Below are 18,418 nucleotides of genomic sequence, written 5' to 3' on the forward strand. Positions count from 1 at the left end.
ATATTTATCTTGTTAATGGTTTTTTTTTTTTTTTAAATTTGAGGTATATAGATTATTTAATCCTTCAACTTATAATAAGATATGTTTATATCTAATAATTTTAAAATAAGTGATTACAAATCATATATTCAAGATTACCTTAACAAATTATTACCGATAAGACTCACTACAAAAAATAATCTTAACCTATTTAAACAGTTAAATGTTTAAAATGGTCAAAGTGGATGCGTCAATGGTTACCAAGTTTAGTAGACCCGAGAGACAACGGGCTCTATTTCAGGGGCTCGGCTCCTCCACGTCATAAGAAACAAAGCCATAACCCAACACAGAGACGAAGAAAGAGAGAGTTTGATAAAAAACAGTCAAAGGTTATTATGATTCCAAGTCTTTGATGATTCAAATAAAAGACTCATTTTTTTCTCATTTTCTCTTACATCAGGTATGAAATTTCCTTTTTGGTCTTATTATATACATAAAAACACTAGATTTAATTCCATTTTTTTTTTTTAAATTTGGATTTTAGATTGGATTCTGGAAGAATGGACTGAATTGAAGCTTGAATTGATGTGAAGATATAGAGCTAAGTGATCAAGTTGCTTCTTTTTTTTTTTTTTTTAATCTTGGAAGGTGAATTGTGGTGAATTTTATGGGGGGTTCTTGAATCTTGATTGAATTCCTGCATTTTCTGTTGAAATATTGAATTGGGTTTCCTTCAAAATCCAGTTCTTTGTTTGTTTATGGGGTTTTAAGGTTTTGTTTGGGCTTTTGCTGGTCTGAACATTGCATTGAAGTTTTATGCAAAAGCTTAAAATCTGCACCTTCACTTCTCTTCCAAGAGCTGAAATTTGGTTGGTATTACTTGTTGTAGCCCTGGTGTTTCGCTGTTCTTGATGTTTAATTAAGAAAAACTTTCAATTTCAATGGCTACCTCGCCACAAGCTTCTCCTGGCTACTCTAAGACTATTACTCCTCAGATGGATTCTGCTTCACCTAATCCTAATAAAAGTTCAATTGCACCTATATTTCCTGTGCCAAATTTACAACAAGATCAGATCCGTTCCCATTCAATAAAAAATCCTACTATGCTGTCACAGGCAAATGGGGTCAAAACTGGAAGCCCAATTCCACATCTGAGTACTCCCCCTGGCCCTCCTGTATTTACATCACCAGTCTGGCTTGCTGCCGTGCCTTTCCGAAACTCTCCTGCAACTCCTCCGCCAGTTGGTTTCTCATCAGGTTCAGCTTTGCCCACATCTTCACCTCGCCATTTTTCAAACGGGTCAGTTGAGCTGCAACAGCAACTTCCCAGTGCTATAGAGGAATCTGTGCCTGACGGAGACTTGCCATGTGTTTTATTCTCGGCTGAGAAGCTATCTTTCATTCTTTGTGGGATGAAAGAAAAAGCTGATATATTATTTTATCAGTCTATTTCTATGATTTTGCTACCAAATTGTCAAATTTCTTTTTCAGATTTTATGATTATGTATGTATTATTAGATTTTACAGTCTATTTATCTTTGCAATTATATGCACTATTTCTATTTATAATTCATTTGTCCTCCTCTTCCATCCATCTTTTATGTTAGGTGTCGAAACACAAGAAACAAGCAAATGTACCTAGTTTAGGTTTTGGAGTATTGGTTTCTGCTGGGAGGGAGACTTTGCCAGGTCCTCAAGTGATACAACATGATCCTTATCGATGCCATAATTGTGGAGCTTATTCAAATCTGTATTCTAACATACTAATTGGCTCAGGCCATTGGCAGTGTATAATCTGCTGGCATCTAAATGGAAGTGAAGGTGAATACATAGCATCAAGCAAGGAAGAGATCTATAATTTTCCAGAGCTGTCATCGCCTTTGGTTGATTTCATTCAAAGAGGTAATAAGAGTCCAAGTTTTGTTCCACTTACTGATTTGGGAACATCTGCACTGGTTGTTCTTGTCATTGATGAATGTCTAGATGAGCCACACTTTCAGCATTTACAGAGCTCCCTGCATGCATTTGTTGATTCTGTGCCACCAACAACAAGAATTGGAATCATTTTGTATGGTCGCACGGTATCAGTCTATGACTTTTCGGAGAAATCAATAGCATCTGCTGATGTGATTCCATGTGGCACTTCACCAACTCAGGAGACCTTGAAAGCATTGATTTATGGAACTGGTTTATATTTGTCACTGATCCATGCTTCAAAAGAGGTGGCACACCTGATGTTCTCTTCATTGAGGCCATACAAGTTGAATGTTCCAGAAGCATCGAGAGATAGGTGCTTGGGTACTGCAGTTGAGGTTGCTCTGACTATTATTCAAGGGCCATCTGCAGACATGTCTCCAGGTATAGTTAAAAGGCCAGGTGGTAATAGCAGAATCATTGTGTGTGCTGGTGGACCGAATACTTATGGCCCTTGATCCGTCCTTCATTCTTATACTCTCCCTAATTATCCTCATAAGGAAAAGACAGCAATGAAATGGATGGAGCATCTTGGTTGAGAGGCTCATCAACATAACACAGTGGTGGACATTCTCTGTGCTGAAACTTGCCCTGTACGGGTTCCTGTGCTGCAGCCTCTTACAAAAGCTTCAAGGGGTGTTTTGTTCTTCATGATGACTTTGGTGAAGCCTTTGGTGTGAACTTGCAGAAAGCATCTGCAAGGGCAGCTGGTTCGCACGGTTTGTTGGAGATACACTGTTCTGATGATATTCTTGTTACTCAGGTCGTGGGTCCTGGTGAAGAGGCACATATTGACACCCATGAAACCTTTTAAAATTATATTTCTCTTTATATTCAAATGCTGAGTGTTGAAGAAACACAATGCTTCTCGATATTGATGGAGCATAAACATGACATCAAGAGTGATTTTATAATTTTCCAGTTTGCCATTCAATACTTAAATGTTTATCAAGCTGATATAGCTAGAGTGATTACTATCAGATTGCCAACTGTGGATAGTGTTTCAGCCTATCTTCAAAGTGTTCAAGATGAGGTGGCTGCAGTCCTAGTTGCCAAGAGGACTTTTTTGCGAGCAAATAGTTATTATGAAGCAATTGATATGCAAACAACATTAGATGAAGGAGTTAAAGACATTGGTTTAAAGTTTGGGTCCCAAATGCCAAAGTCAAAGCAATATCGATTCCCAAAGGAAATCTCTTTACTACCAGAGCTTCTATTCCATCTTAGGAGGCGCCCACTGTTGGGAAGTATAGTTGGTCACGAGGATGGGAAGTCTGTACTTTGGAATTTGTTTTTGAATGCATCCCTTGATCTTTCACTTCGCATGGTGGCCCCTTGCTGTCTGATGCACCGGGAAGGAGGCACTTTTGAAGAATTGCCTGCTTATGATCTTGCCATGCAGTCTGATACTGCTGTTGTTCTAGACCATGGTAGAGATGTCTTCATTTGGTTGTTATGTAAATCAATCCATCTTATAGCTTGGGCATGTTATATATCTGTTATATTTGCTTTCTGGCTATTTTTGCTTTTATGTTATTCACCTTTGAGCCATAAAGTCTGGCATGCATGTTTCTGCTATATGTGGTCCATTTTTTGCTTTGTGATTGAGTAGGAGATCCATGAATGCATGTAGTTTGAAGGCAAGTTGCAAACAAAGACCTTAGCACATTTGTTCCTATGCTCTTTATGAACACCATCAAGCTCGGTTATTATTAAGATTGTATTTCTCTCTGTTAATATCAGGCCACGGTAGAAAAGAGATGCTAGCTTGATGTATGGGGAACTGGAAGTAAAGGTTTGGAATTGAGAAGCTATTCGTGCCTTTCTAAATGTGGTCACAGCTACCTCATCCATCTAACATTTTTATATCATGGTCACTTTGTAAATGCATTTTGTATAGCATACTCTTATATATATATACACACCATGTGACAACCTTGCCCTGGACGCATTCTTTTTGTTTTTCACTTTTATTCCACCTGTAAGTGTATGCCTGGTATGTTTATGTTATGAGAGAAATATCGGTGGATTACGTTTTTTAGAATCGACTTTAGAATCTATGTTTATTTATTTATTTAGTTTTCAGGGAATACTATTGAACATCTTCCTGTCAACTGCTGGCTTCAGGGTGCTGAACTTGCAGCTGATGAAGGACGAAATGCAGCAGCTTTGGCAGCTTGTAGAACATTGGCAGAAGAGCTCACAGAGTTACAATTTCCAGCCCCTCGGATCCTTGCTTTCAAGGTTCTTCTTCCCTTATTTAGTTCGAATATTCTATAAACTGTGCATTGTTCCATCAAACAGAAAAAGAACCTAATGATCTGGTTTTATTGCAGGAGGGGAGCTCTGAGTCTCGATATTTTGTTTCTCGGCTGATACCAGCACACAAGGATCCTCCTTACAAATAGGTAAGAGAGAAAAAATAATGGGCAAACCTCTTTGCTTTTAGTCCTAACAGGTCTATCTGTTTCTGTATGTATTTATTGAAAAATGAAGGAATGCATATAGTTAGAAAACAGTAAAGTAACTATTGCTTGATGCTTATGCAGGAGGCAAATTTCCACAGCTGCAAACACTTGACAACAGAACAGTGGACAAAACTGAAAAGCAGTTTTGTTCATTTTGATGATCCCAGCTTCTGTGAATGGATTCGGAATTTGAAAGTAGTGCCACCAGAAAAAAGATAAGATATATTTTCCTTTTTTTTACAGTTAAAATTCCTCCAAAAATCATTTATTGGAATCTTTCTGCTCTTCTTTTTTCTTCTTCTCCCTATGAAAGGAATGTAACTCATTCATTTTTTCTTTTCATTATTATTTTTTTTCTTTTCCAGCTCTCCTTTACAAAATTTCCCTTTTTTTTTATATATATGTAAAAGAAGTTGCAGGCGCTGGGATTTGAACGTAGACCTGCTGGGTGTGATTGAAGGTAGTTCCATGAATCAACTAAGCTAAGTTCCAATTTCCTCACTCTTTTAAAATTGAAAGAAACAGTTATACTTCATAGTACTCCAAAGTTCAACTGTATTGTCTCATTGTTAGTTGAAAATTCTTTTGCTAGAGAAATAGTTTTACTTTACCTTGTATCATTCTTATATAAATTATGCCATTTTTTGTAAATCTCTTCCGATGGTATCCTTGAAGTTACTGCAGCATGGTTGGTTCCGGAGAAAGCCTAATTCAAGGAAATCAGACTCTTAATAGTTTTTTTCTTTGGTTTTGTATACGATTGAGCTAGCTGATAACAAATATTCTATTTGGAGCAATCAGGTTTTGTGATTTCACAATTTGGTTTGATTGAGAACAACTGATGAAATGATTGACTGGTAAGTAAACTTTTGTGTTGGTGGCCTAGTTTATAAGCCAATAAAGCATTGGTGAGCAATAATTTTGCTTAAAAAATGGTGAAATATAAATGTTAAACGGAGACTTTGGCGATTTGTATATTCGTATGGTTTAAAATATTAAAATTTATGTTTTATCATTTTTTTTTACATAATAATTACGTATTATAATTTATATCGAATTAAAATATAAAATATATTTTTTAATTATGTTAAATTCATATGTAATTATTGATAAAATTTTAAGTCGTTTTATATTTATGTTTTATTTTCGTATCATATTTATATAATGTCATCATATCGAAGCTTAGATTGTTAAATCTAATCAAATCCGTATAAATGATTTCCCAATAAATTCATGTTGGTTTAGGTGACAAGAAATGTTGTTTCTTTATTTGATGTCCGAGTTCAAATCGTTTTGAAAAAGAATTATTTTTCATGAATTCTTAAATAAAAATAAAATCGCAATTTGGATTTGTGATTCTTAACCAAAACTGGAGTTTTGAGTGGAAAACAAAGATTTTCACGTGTTTTTTTATTCTCCTTTTCTAGTTGAATTGTGTTGCAATATCGTGATTTGGATTATAATAGTTTATAAAACAAGTAACCCTTTTTGTAATTGTGTATTGTATTTCTTTAGTACAATTAAACATTCTAGCGTCAACTGCTATACCACCAGTCCAAAAGAAAAATAAGAATACCAATATATTTGCAATTGGTTGGTTCGGTCTTTAAAGATCGATCTTTTAAAAAATATAATAAAAATCGATTGATTTATTTTTAAAAATAAAAAATAAATGAATTGACAAAATGTGATCGAAAAATCAAAATTTCAATAAATTTTTGTCATTAATTTTGAATAATTTGTAATAATTTTTACCAAATAAAATATACTCTATAATTTTATCATCAATATTATATTTGTTATTTTTATAAATATAATTTATTTTATGTATATTTGTATTATATATAATATAATTTAAAAACTATCTTTAAAAATCAATTAATTTGGCTGATTTAATTATTAATTTAAAAATAATAACCGATCAAATTAATTCATTAAATAATTTTATCTAATAATAATTATCAGAACTAAATGAATTAAAACAATTCGATCGAATTTAATTGATTTTGATTAATCAAATCAATCAGAATCGATTTATACTCACATTTATTTATTGGTATAGTAGAATCAAAATTAGAAGCATTTGATCTCTTTGGGTTGAGTCAGTATATTGAATTAGATGTGATAATTTAAAATATAATATAAATATGATTTAAATAAAAAATTAAAATTAATATAATTTAAAATTTTAATAATAATTATATATAAATTTAATGAAATTTTAAAAATATATTTTAGATTTTTATATTTACACGTAAATTATGATCCATAATTTTTATATAAAAGACGATATAAATTTATAAATTTTAATGTATATATATATATATATATTTATAAATATAAAGACACACGAATCGTCGTATCTACAGTAAAGGACAAGGTTCATGTCTACATTAAACCAGAAATTCACTAGTTACTGAGTTGGTCCGGGCCTGAGTAGTAACGAGTACTGTTTTGCCACTAAACGGGTCATCCATTTCCCAAAAAATAAACAAAAAAGCAAATTTCATTGCTTACCAAAATCCTCCGTTTTCACATTCTCCGCCCCGCCTATCTTCTGTTATTTCTTTACTTCCCCTCACTGTGTCAAGAGAATCTAACGCAACCAAAGAATCTACCACTATTCATTTCTCTGTAAGACTTCATATCTTCCCACATGCTTTCGTTTTTATTTACTTTCGCAGTTTTTCATTTATATTTTCGTAAGTTTTATATGATATTTTTTGTTCTAATTCTAGACTCTGACAACATTAAGCATTTCTAGTTTTCTTGGGTGTTTTATGGTTACCCATCTGAACCTTCATCTGAATGCACGTGTCCTACACGTGTTTCTGTTTTTTAATAAAGTAAAAGGGTCGTCGGACAGTCCAGGAAAAATCACTTTTAGTTTTGTCTTTGATCTCAAAGTTGGTAAAGGCGGTAAATGTAGACCTGGCAATTCGTGTATCATTGTCATATATGTTTCATTTCGTGTCAAACATATGTAAAATATGAAAATTATCGTATCCATGTCTGACATGCCAAACTCATATATGGTTTTTATCGAAATTTTAGACCGAGTTATATCGTTTAAGTGTCATATCATTATATCTTGTCAAAATTACTAAGTTTAGGTAACTGTTAACGGTAATTGCTTGTTCACCAATCAACATGGTTGTTCTCCAAGAATTTTTTTAGAATGTTCAGGACCCATCATAAGTAGGCTTGAACAGATACTGAAGTCATTAGGTTGATAAACTATATTAATATGTGTAATTAGTAGGGTAGGGGGTTTATTTTGCCTTAATGGGGATATTAATGTTTAAACTGATAGGTCTGTACTGTTTGTAATTGTTCTAATTAAATGCTTTATTTTGTTTGTACTCGAAGTTGATGATATGGCTGGAGTGGAGCAGAGGCAGAACAAGTCTGGAGGTGGTAAGTATTTTTTTTGCTCAGGTTGGTTAGATTTCATTAGTAATGTGCCATAAAGGTGTGGCGGTTTCTAATTGTGTGGATGTTTTGTTGTTGTTGTTGATTTTTAGGAGGGAAAAAGAAGGAAGTGAAGAAGGAGACTGGTTTGGGTCTCTCCTTTACCAAGGATGAGAATTTCGGGGAGTGGTACTCTGAGGTGCAATGACTTAGTGCCTGTTATACTATGTTATTGAGATCTTAGTATCTTATTGTTATATCATCATCTTGGCTTTTGTAGGCTGTTGTCAATGGTGAAATGATTGAGTACTATGACATTTCTGGCTGTTATATTCTGAGGCCATGGGCAATTTCAATTTGGGAGATCATGCAAGTGAGTCATATGATGTTTATACTCATATTGCTCTTTAAATGTAAATAAGAAGTGTTTATTAATTACAAGGAAAAAAAATTTATGGATTTCATTCCTCGATCTTTGTTTTCTTTCTGTTTCCTTTCATGGTTAACTTATCCACGGTGTTAAACTGTAGACATTCTTTGATGCTGAAATCAAGAAAATGAAAATCAAGAACTGCTATTTCCCTCTCTTTGTATCTCCAGGCGTTTTGCAAAAGGAGAAGGATCATATTGAGGGTTTTGCTCCAGAGGTGAGAGACAATTTTTTTTTTTTTGGCATAATTGACCTTGTGGAATGCTTTGCAGCTTGAAAGTGTTGGTTTCTTTTTTTATCAAACTTTTTGAACCCTTTTGAAACTCATTTTGTTCCTAAACTTTTTTGCCCTGTTTTCAATGATTTACTTCATTTTGTGGAAATCCATAGTTTAGTTTCTATCTAGGGCTCAAATTGCAGATAGTTTTTTATCTAGGGCTCAAATTTGGCAAGTTCTTCCTCATTTGAGCAAGATACTTTCATGAATATGCTGAAAAAATGGCAATATTTCAATGTTTTTATACTTTTTAGCACTGGACTTATGCAACACTTAAGTTTTATGCATTTTTTTACTAGAAATGTTATGTGATCTAATGAAAAAATGACATGTGAATGGCTTTGGGATCCTGGTTTAATCAGGTTGCTTGGGTGACCAAATCTGGGGAGTCTGAGTTAGAGGTGCCAATTGCAATCCGCCCAACTAGTGAGACAGTTATGTATCCCTATTATTCTAAGTGGATTAGAGGACACCGTGACTTGCCTTTGAAACTTAACCAGTGGTGCAATGTCGTTCGATGGGAATTTAGCAATCCCACACCATTTATCAGGTAGTTGTCTTAAAATTGGTCAACTTTAGCTTTTCCGGTGTTATCCTGCATCCTTTTCCCCCCCTCTCCTTCCACCCGGTGGATGGGATATGGTATGCCATACATGTAATGAGATGTTAATTTTCGTACAATTTTCTAATCTTGGTTCAATTTTCTTATCCTTAGTTATTAATGTTTACAGATGAGAACATTATTTTCTCAATTCTTTTGATGCCAAGTTAGAAAATTAATTTAAAATGATTTGATGATAGATTGGTCACCACTAACTTGCTTCTTAATTGTAGGAGTCGTGAATTTCTATGGCAGGAAGGGCATACTGCCTTTGCAACAAAGGAAGAGGCAGACACAGAGGTAGCATAGACTTAAATTTTTACCTTTGATCAACATTTCAACCTTAGAGAGCTGAAGTTTGCCCATTGTTCTATTGGTGTAAAATGGAATAGGGAAGGTTAAAGTAAATAGAAATTTTGCATGGCTGATCCTTTTCTTTTTCATATTTATCTACAATTAAATTTTGGTTGAAAATGGCATTTTTGCCTCAGAATTGCCGAATGAAGGATTTAAGTAAGCATGTCAGAAATTTCCCATGTGATCTTATTTTGAATAATTTCAATATTTTGTTGGTTTCTGTGCTGTGTCAAAAGTCAAAGTCATATTTCATTGCTGTTACAGATTTCACTTGTCTTGCCTTTTGAAGTATCATTGAAGGATGTGCTAGATCCTTAGAACCTTTTATGTGTGTCTAAATATGGTTTTGTTGGTGAATATATTATGGAAGGGGAACTGAGGTGGCAAAAATGACATGCTGAGTTATATGTATTTATTGTTGAAATACTTTGTGCTTGGTAGATTTTAGACTTTAGTTCCTACTTCTAATCACTCTTGCAGTAGTTGTACTGCTTCTCATTTTCACATCCTTTGCGATATCTCATGCTGTTAACTAAACAGGCAAAAGATGGACTTAGTAGCCAATAACAATGGTAGGGATGTCAGCTGGGTCTCTTTACGTATGTCTAAATTTTGTTATATTTCAGGTTCTTCAAATATTGGAACTGTACCGATGTATATATGAAGAATTCTTGGCTATTCCTGTTACAAAAGGCAGGAAGAGTGAACTAGAGAAGTTTGCTGGTGGACTTTACACAACTAGTGTCGAGGTATGGTATAAACTATTATGCATATATACATGTAATAACAATCTCTACTTATTGGCGTGAACAACGAACTTAAATTGTCTGCTTGATCAATGTGCTTTAATATAAATTGAGGAACTTTTAATCTGTTCATAATATGATAGGCATTTATTCCGAACACTGGGCGTGGTATTCAAGGTGCAACCTCCCATTGTCTGGGCCAAAACTTTGCAAAAATGTTTGAGATAAACTTTGAAAATGAAAAGGGAGAGAAGGGTATGGTCTGGCAGAATTCCTGGGCGTATAGTACTCGAACGGTAAAACTTTTTGTCTCTTTACTTAGAACATTCTTAGCATTTATCATTTCAAGTCCTTTGTCACGATATCCCTACCATTTATGTTTTGTGGTTTTGGGTGATTACATGGGGTTGGAATCCTTAACTACCATATAATTCCCTTTCTATTCTTTTCTCCTTATTCCTGCTACTCTGCTTATGTTTTCTACTGTTTTTCAAATTTTCTCAGATTGGGGTAATGGTTATGGTTCATGGGGATGACAAAGGTTTAGTGCTGCCTCCAAAAGTAGCAGCTTTGCAACTTATTGTGATTCCTGTGCCTTACAAAGATGCAGATACTCAAGGTATTTTTGATGCTTGTGTTGCCACTGTGGCAACCCTCTCAGCTGCTGGCATTCGCGCTGAAGCTGATCTTAGAGATAACTACTCACCTGCTTGGAAGTATTCGAACTGGGAAATGAAAGGTGTTCCCCTAAGGATTGAAATAGGACCTAGAGACTTAGCAAATAATCAGGTGAACCCCCGCTTTTTTTTGGATGCTGCTTTCCTTCTATTCTTTTATTTATTAATTTGCTATTGTACTTATACAGTTAAAACCAGAAAAGTGCTTTGTTTGACAGGTACGTGCAGTTCGCCGTGACAATGGAGCAAAAACTGATATCTCAAGAGTCTTTTTGGTTGAACAAGTAAAAGGAATGTTGGATAAGATTCAACAGAACCTGTTTGACGTTGCAAAACAAAAACGAGATGCCTGTGTTGAAGTTGTAAAAACTTGGGAAGAGTTTGTAACAGCTCTTGGGCAAAAGAAACTGATCTTAGCTCCTTGGTGTGATGAGGAGGTATGACTTGAATTTGCAGAATCCTTATTCTTTGCAGGGACCATGACTATTTAGTATTTAATCAGTGTTCCTTTAGTGCTTATCTGCTACACTTAGTCTTTGCATTGAATCATTAGGCTGAAGTGTTTTGTTGGTTATAAAAATGAGTTGGATCATATTTAGAACGTCATTAATTTCCAAGATTACCTCTCCAGGCATTTGTTGGTTAGAATGGGTCTTGCTCGGTTTCATAAAAGACTTTTAATGTTTTGTATAAATGTAGGATGTGGAGAAAGACGTGAAAGCACGATCGAAGGGTGATATGGGAGCAGCTAAGTCTCTTTGTACCCCGTTTGAACAGCCTGAACTCCCAGAAGGTAAAGCAGGCATTTATTTTAAACAATAGGATACTTTCCCTCCCTCATAATACTAGTAGTATTTTGTTTTTTAATAAACTGTTACTGCACCAGCATGCACTAATGGGCAACTGCCAAGAATCTTAATCTGTGACAAACTACAAAAGATTATTGGAAATTTAGAGAAATCATACTACATTAAGAGGAATAAGAGATAATAAATTAATATTAATCAGTAGTTCAATTAATTTGAAGGATTAAGTAAAAATCCGGCACCCATTGAGCTTGGTTCAGGTGAGATGTGATTGCAAATGTGTCATTGTGATTGAACCTGAAGCTTAGCTCAGTTGGTTCATGTAATCACTCTTAAGAAGTGGTATCTAATAAATCTAGGGTTCCAATCTCAGCACCTGCATCCCCCTCTCTTCTCCAGGCTGCAACCACTTTTGTATCAAAAAAGAAAAGCTTACTTAATCCTTTTGTAACACAGTCTTTTCTCATTTAGAATTTTATAAATTTCTCCTTACATTAGTATTGAGGGAATTCATGTGTAAATGCTGTTTGATTATTTGTAACCTTACATCCACAAAAAGAAAAGAGGAGATTATACGTCTTCTATAGAATTCTCTTCTCATCAAAAATGAAATTATGCAGGTACTAAATGCTTTGCCTCTGGGAAGCCTGCAAAGAAATGGACCTATTGGGGTAGAAGTTACTAAGATTATTCTCTTTTTATGACCATCTCCTTCACATTGTCCCCTGTCTGATGTCAGCTGTGCTGGTGTGTGGACCATTCTTAACAGGATAATTTTCAATTTGAAATTGTTATATGAAACTGATGAGAGTACTTGGTTTTATTATCATATAGTTAAGAGTTCACTACGATGCATGCAAAATATTTACATGAGTAAATGTCACTCATCTGTCATTTCTTTTTGGTGATTAAAACATGCAGAATGGCAAAATAGTTACAACTGTAGAATGGATGTCTTCATTGTCAAATTATAAAAGTGATCAAATCTCACCGCACTTATGTTTTGGTGGAATCCAAATGATCCCTTAGGCTTATGTGCGGTGTGGTGGAATTGTAGAGATATTGGTGCAATTAAGTCTCCTACAATCTTATAATTTGCTGATTTGGACCAAAGAGATATTGGCACGTAGACATGAAATCCAAGTTACTCTCAACGACTAACGTTAACGGCAAAAAATAGATCGTTTCTTTGGTAGTTTCTCTCAAATGAAAATTTTTGTTTGTCTGTCCAAATTGTATCTTTTAATTTTTCCTATTCTTAAAAGATCAAAATACTCCTATAGCTGCTAAAACAATTGAAGACAATAGCAATCAAATACTTTCAAAAATCAAGGTTTTGATAGGATTAAAGCTTTTTTCTTTTAATTAGCAAGTTTGCCTTTCAAAAAATCATTCAACCCATCAGCCATCTCCGTGAAATTCTTGGTTTTTTTATTCAATTGACAAGTCTTCAAGGTAAACTTTATTCATCAACAAGGAATTCTTGCACCTCCATTGTTGTCTTTAATATGTTTGATAAATTGTCACAATGTTAAACATTCAATTTTCTCATTTAATTTTTAATTTCTTAGCGAATGGTTTAGGATATGATCCATTTATGTATCCTCTTGAGTTTAAAGGTATGTGATTTCTTGAAGAATAACTATTTAAAATAACTATGTGTCGGTGTCAGAAGTAGTTTTCTTCCTACCTTTTTAACTTGTTTTATTTGTAAAAGCTTTCAGAAAAGAAAATATCACCCTTGTCCAATAATAAGTAGCATAGGTGCAGAAAAGCTATATCGACAGGAGATAATCTCTTTGGTTCCAAGTGTAAGATCTATTGTATTGTAGGCATACCTTTCCAAGTTATTTGGCGCATATCTTAACATTTCATCTTTCTTTAGTTTGCTTTGCATGCATGAATTAATTAATAAAGTTTGATTTAACTAATTAGCTTAGATTCACTAGCAAGAAAAACTGCTTTTAGATTTGAAATTGATGCAGTTGAAGAATTTGATGCTGAAAATGATGATATTTATGTTGCTGGTTAGTTCACACCAAATAATAATGACAGAATCTTTTTAAGCCAAACTTACAAGTTTGCTTTCAGTATGCCATAAATTCTTGGAGTCTATACTAAAATGAAGCTATATATTAATATTCATCACATACATTATTAATAGTTGTAGTTCCTTGATAATTGATGTGCGATCAAATAGCTTTACACTTTCAATTAGTTAAGGCTAATTACAATTATATTACAAATCATGACAAATTATCATTAGAACATGGCTAATAGGAATTTCATATCTGTGGAAATATGTTGCTATGATGCTCAATTGTTAGTATGAAGGTGGCTATACAATGTGGCAGAATCAACTCAGAGGTCATTTTAAAGATATTTCAGCATGGCATATTTAATTCTTTTTGAAGTAGGATTTAAGTTTATAAGACTTATTTCCTTCCACTAACAAATGGTCTATTTGATTCTTGATGTGCCTAAAGCTAAGCCAACCCTTGAACTTGATGACCAATCATTATATAAAGTATAATGCTGAAGCAAAAGAGAAATAGGAAAATGAAAGCATGATTGCTACATAGCCATTTGACATTTTAACTATTGGAAAGCATCTTAATTGCAGTGGACTAGAGGTAAAATTTAAAGTAATGTGATTTTAGTTATTGAATCTTTTTTGTTGGATTTTGAGATTTCAATAAATTTAACAGTAAGTTAAGATACTTGCTGTAGATTTGGTGACAAAGAAAATGTACTTAAGAAGAAAAGAGTTCTAATGGCGACTTTTACCTATTTTTTGCAAGTGCTTTGATTGCAACTTAATTACTATTTTGCATCTTGAAAACATTGAATTTTCTTTTAGAAGAGAGCATGATTCTTAAGTCCCACCTCAATCAAAAGGAATTTTATTTGATTTGTTACGTAAGTCTACTGAAATTCATATTCATTATTTTTTGGCTTGAATGTCTTATTTTTGTAAAATGACAAAGAAACATAGTAATTTTTTTTTAGAAAGCTAAATTTTATAATTTGTAGGAGTAATTCAAAAGACAAGAAAACTTTTCCTTGAATGTGATTATATAGATTTAATTACGTTTGCTCATCCTTATTATCTTATTCTTCACATATTCTAATTCTTAATTTATTTATCTAATTAAGCATAAATTAGTCAATTTTCTAACTTTAATTAGCCACATATTGGTGATCTCTTTAAGGATCGTGCAATCATACAAATTTGAACTATTGTTAGTTAAACTTGTGTACTTATGATTTCTTTGTTTACTACATGTCACATTTCAAATTCTGTTTTGGTCACCATAAGTTTTGCCAATAAAATTGGTAATTTAGTTAAATTGATACTAACTTAATAATTAAATAGATTTTGGTAGAAAACAAAAACAATAACGCTAAAATTTAAGGTGACAAGTTTCCAATAGATATATCAACAATAACATTTTGTTTAAAAAGAAAAAAAAAATTGAATTCATGGGATTTCATCTAAAGTAAACTTTAAAATGATATAACTAAATTCATGGACATCATTTTTTTTTTCTAAACTCTTGACAACTTAATTTTTAGTGACAACATTTTATAACTTTAGTATTTTTAAGATGTCATTCCCACCAGCTATTGAATGTTAGCTTCAAAATGTCATCTTTATTACTTATTGAATGTTACCTGAACTATTATAGAAAATATCATAAAGAAACATTTGTTTGAAGGAAGCTTTTTAAGTTCAACATGTAGGCCCTACAGGTTGTATAATGAAATTCAATTTATGAGACTCAGGTGTATAACACAAAAGAAATAAGGATTTAACCTTATTTAAAGATAACATGTAGATTTACTTAACCTATACATGTAAATTGAAATTTTTTAAAGAAATCATATTTGATTAAACCTTCTAATGACTTGAATTTATGGGTTGAAAGAAATTGCTTTGTCCTATGTAGTAAAATGGTATACCAAAGAAAATGTATGACTTATGTTTAGAGCAAAAGATGGTCAAGTCTACCTTACATTTGAGTCCTATTCGTTAAAATAAACATAGGAGAAAAATAGAAGAAAAATTTAAGCTATTAAATCCAATATAAGCATGTAAACTTATTGGACTTATTATAAAAAATTTTTCAATTCTAACCCGATTAATGAAAACAACATTCTGATTAAAAGGTTGAGTGCTTGGACCTTTTCATTTTTTGGACTGAGTTTCAAAACAACTTTTAAATTTGTGCTTACCACCAGTTTTATCACTTTTTATTTTTAATCCTTTCACATTCATGATTTTTGAATCCTCTATAACATTAGATTTTTTAGCATCATCTTCGTCACCTTTTGTATAAGAATCATCAAAGTTGCTCACTGTTAAACTTTTAAAACCCATTCAACTAGTTTTACATGTTGAAATCTTTTCTATCTTAAGCATTACCTTTAAAGATTCTATTAAAAGCAATGTACCATTCCTTTGTTTTAGCAGTCCATGTTGACAACTTAATTGCATTCCTACTTAATTCTTTATAGCTAACTTAGGATCTTTTTTTTCTAGTGCTTCTATTGATGTCTCTTACACTTCCAAGCTTTACAGCTTTTGTCCATCTCTTTACAATATATTTCTCAAATACAAACTTGATATTTTTTGAGTTTAGCACCTTTAAGATATGATAACAGAGAATTCTCCAAAATTCAAATTTCATACAAGTACAAAAAATTGAATTAGTTGAAGAGTTGCATTTAACAAAATAATTTTGATATTCTCCAAAAGCATTGATCTTGTACTCAAAGAATGATTCATTTTAACTATAATCTTCAATAACCAAATTGAAATTTTTTTAAAATTTTTTTTGAAACTCTTTAAAAAGATTAAGAATGTAAACATCTCTAGTATGCCTTAACGTGGTTGCATTCACCTTCATTATTGGAATGCGTTGACTTATGTCATAATTAGATTTTACCTCATTGCAGCATAAATCAACCACTAACCTTTCAAAATAATTGAGGAATCGGACCACATTTAACCATGAAGTTACGTAGTTGTTCAATTGGTTATTGAAATTCTCACTTAGTTAAGTACTCTTTCTCCCAATACTAAATGTTTTCTTTTGAAATGCCATTGCCAACCTTTCTCTGTTTTCAAAAGTTTTAGCTAACCATGTATTTTCTTAAAGATTATACTTGCCAATCATATCTTCCCATGCATGAACAAACTCTTCCTTGTATAAAATATTATTAATGCAATACAAACACTCTTTAACTAAGGTGTTATGCATTTGAAAGTGCTACCCCAAATTTATATTTGCATTTTCCCACATGTGCCAAACGTATAATCAATGAGTAGTTTGAGGCAATATAGTTTTTACAGCTTTTACTTACAGCTTTTACCATTGCTTGATCTTGAGCTATAATAATAGATGTTGGTTTCTAACTAGACATTACTTGAACAAATGTCTTAAAAAGTCATTCAAATGATTCATTACGCTCATCGTAAAAAAGCATGGCCCCAAACATTACCATTTTTTTTTTGATGATTTATTCTAACAAATGATGCAAATAGTATAAAAAGATTGTTAGCTTTATAGGTAGTATCGAAGCAAACAACATCACCAAAATGGCTATAATCAAGTACCATTCTTACATCTGCCTAAAACCCATAGTTATCAAAACATCCACATCAAGTTGTACAGCATAAAAAAAATGATAAATTGTCTAACTATTATTTTTTGAAATAATTCAGCAACCTTCCAGCATCTCCTTCTTTCATATCTTTAATTCGTTTTAAACACAAATAATTATTATAATCAAGGAAGAGATAACCAACATTTTCTTCCCTACTTATTTAGTCATGAACTCAAAGGTTGATTTTTTTAGAATATCATAATCATCCGCCATATTTGCTTCAATAGCTTGAGCAACAATCACCTTTCTTTGTGAAGGCAGCATGTAAACTTGTTCTAAATATTTAAGCTCATGATTATGATTTTCTTCAAAATAGGTGACTTTATATTTTCCATTGGACTAGCAAGAAATAGTTATACGTGCCAAGTAACTTGTACTTACTTTTTTTTTAGGTCTCTTAACTTTCATGTAAGATTTATTTGGTATTCAAAAACTACTTTTGTAGTAAAATAATCTCTGAGACACTACATGCCCAGCTATTTTACTTTTATTCGAGAAATCTTTTCGAATACTATAACTAACCATTCCAGCATTATTGTTATAAAACCAATAAGCTTGATTTTTTTATTCAAATTACATGTTCAACTTTGATACCATCTCCAATATTGCCTTATTTGGATCATAATTTTCTTCTATTATATTGGCACTAATAAAAACGAATTGCTTATTAACATTAATACTAAAAGGATAAATTATAATTATACTTTTTTTTAAAGGTCGCCTATTTTTTCATTCTCAATAAAAAAGTCCTTGCTGTATTACCTTTCACTTAATGGTACTTGCCCATTAATATATATATATATATATATATATAAAATCTTTCACCTCTTGACTTAGTGGTTAAGAGGCTTTTAAAAAGACGTGGGGGTGGGTTCTAACCCCGTTATCCTCCTTTTTCTTTGAACAGGCATTTGCCTTCCCTTGAACAAAATATATATATATATATTTATCATATTTTTCATTTTCATGATTTATCTTAGCCTATATAATAAATCATATATTTTTAGGTATTGAATAGAACT

General features: G+C 32.6%; 1 protein-coding gene and 1 pseudogene across 14 annotated transcripts; both read left to right on the top strand.

Moving 5' to 3' along the window:
• Nucleotides 1-264: 264 nt before the first annotated feature.
• LOC111287178 (protein transport protein SEC23 A-like) lies at nt 265-4,785 on the top strand (annotated as a pseudogene). Its single transcript, XR_016341391.1, has 6 exons — nt 265-439; nt 524-1,368; nt 1,585-3,410; nt 4,040-4,197; nt 4,290-4,361; nt 4,503-4,785. The product of XR_016341391.1 is annotated as a protein transport protein SEC23 A-like (transcript).
• LOC149519060 (proline--tRNA ligase, cytoplasmic) lies at nt 4,526-12,574 on the top strand. Of its 13 annotated transcripts, none has more exons than XM_089759178.1 (14): nt 4,526-4,881; nt 5,223-5,278; nt 7,791-7,859; nt 7,946-8,031; nt 8,113-8,205; nt 8,363-8,479; nt 8,902-9,089; nt 9,374-9,440; nt 10,124-10,246; nt 10,387-10,539; nt 10,748-11,032; nt 11,139-11,357; nt 11,620-11,713; nt 12,347-12,574. In XM_089759178.1, exons 3-14 carry the CDS (start codon nt 7,799-7,801, stop codon nt 12,409-12,411), a joined length of 1,551 nt encoding a protein of 516 aa, XP_089615304.1. In that variant the 5' UTR covers nt 4,526-4,881; nt 5,223-5,278; nt 7,791-7,798; the 3' UTR covers nt 12,412-12,574. The 13 variants fall into 13 exon arrangements, with proteins under 13 accessions (XP_089615304.1, XP_089615309.1, XP_089615311.1 ...); XM_089759183.1 differs by having other exon boundaries at nt 7,791-7,838; XM_089759185.1 differs by having other exon boundaries at nt 7,791-7,835.
• Nucleotides 12,575-18,418: the final 5,844 nt, after the last annotated feature.

Source organism: Durio zibethinus, chromosome 4, assembly GCF_047325235.1.
Source record: "Durio zibethinus cultivar Kanyao isolate XHJ-2024 chromosome 4, ASM4732523v1, whole genome shotgun sequence".
NCBI classification, from domain to species: domain Eukaryota; kingdom Viridiplantae; phylum Streptophyta; class Magnoliopsida; order Malvales; family Malvaceae; genus Durio; species Durio zibethinus.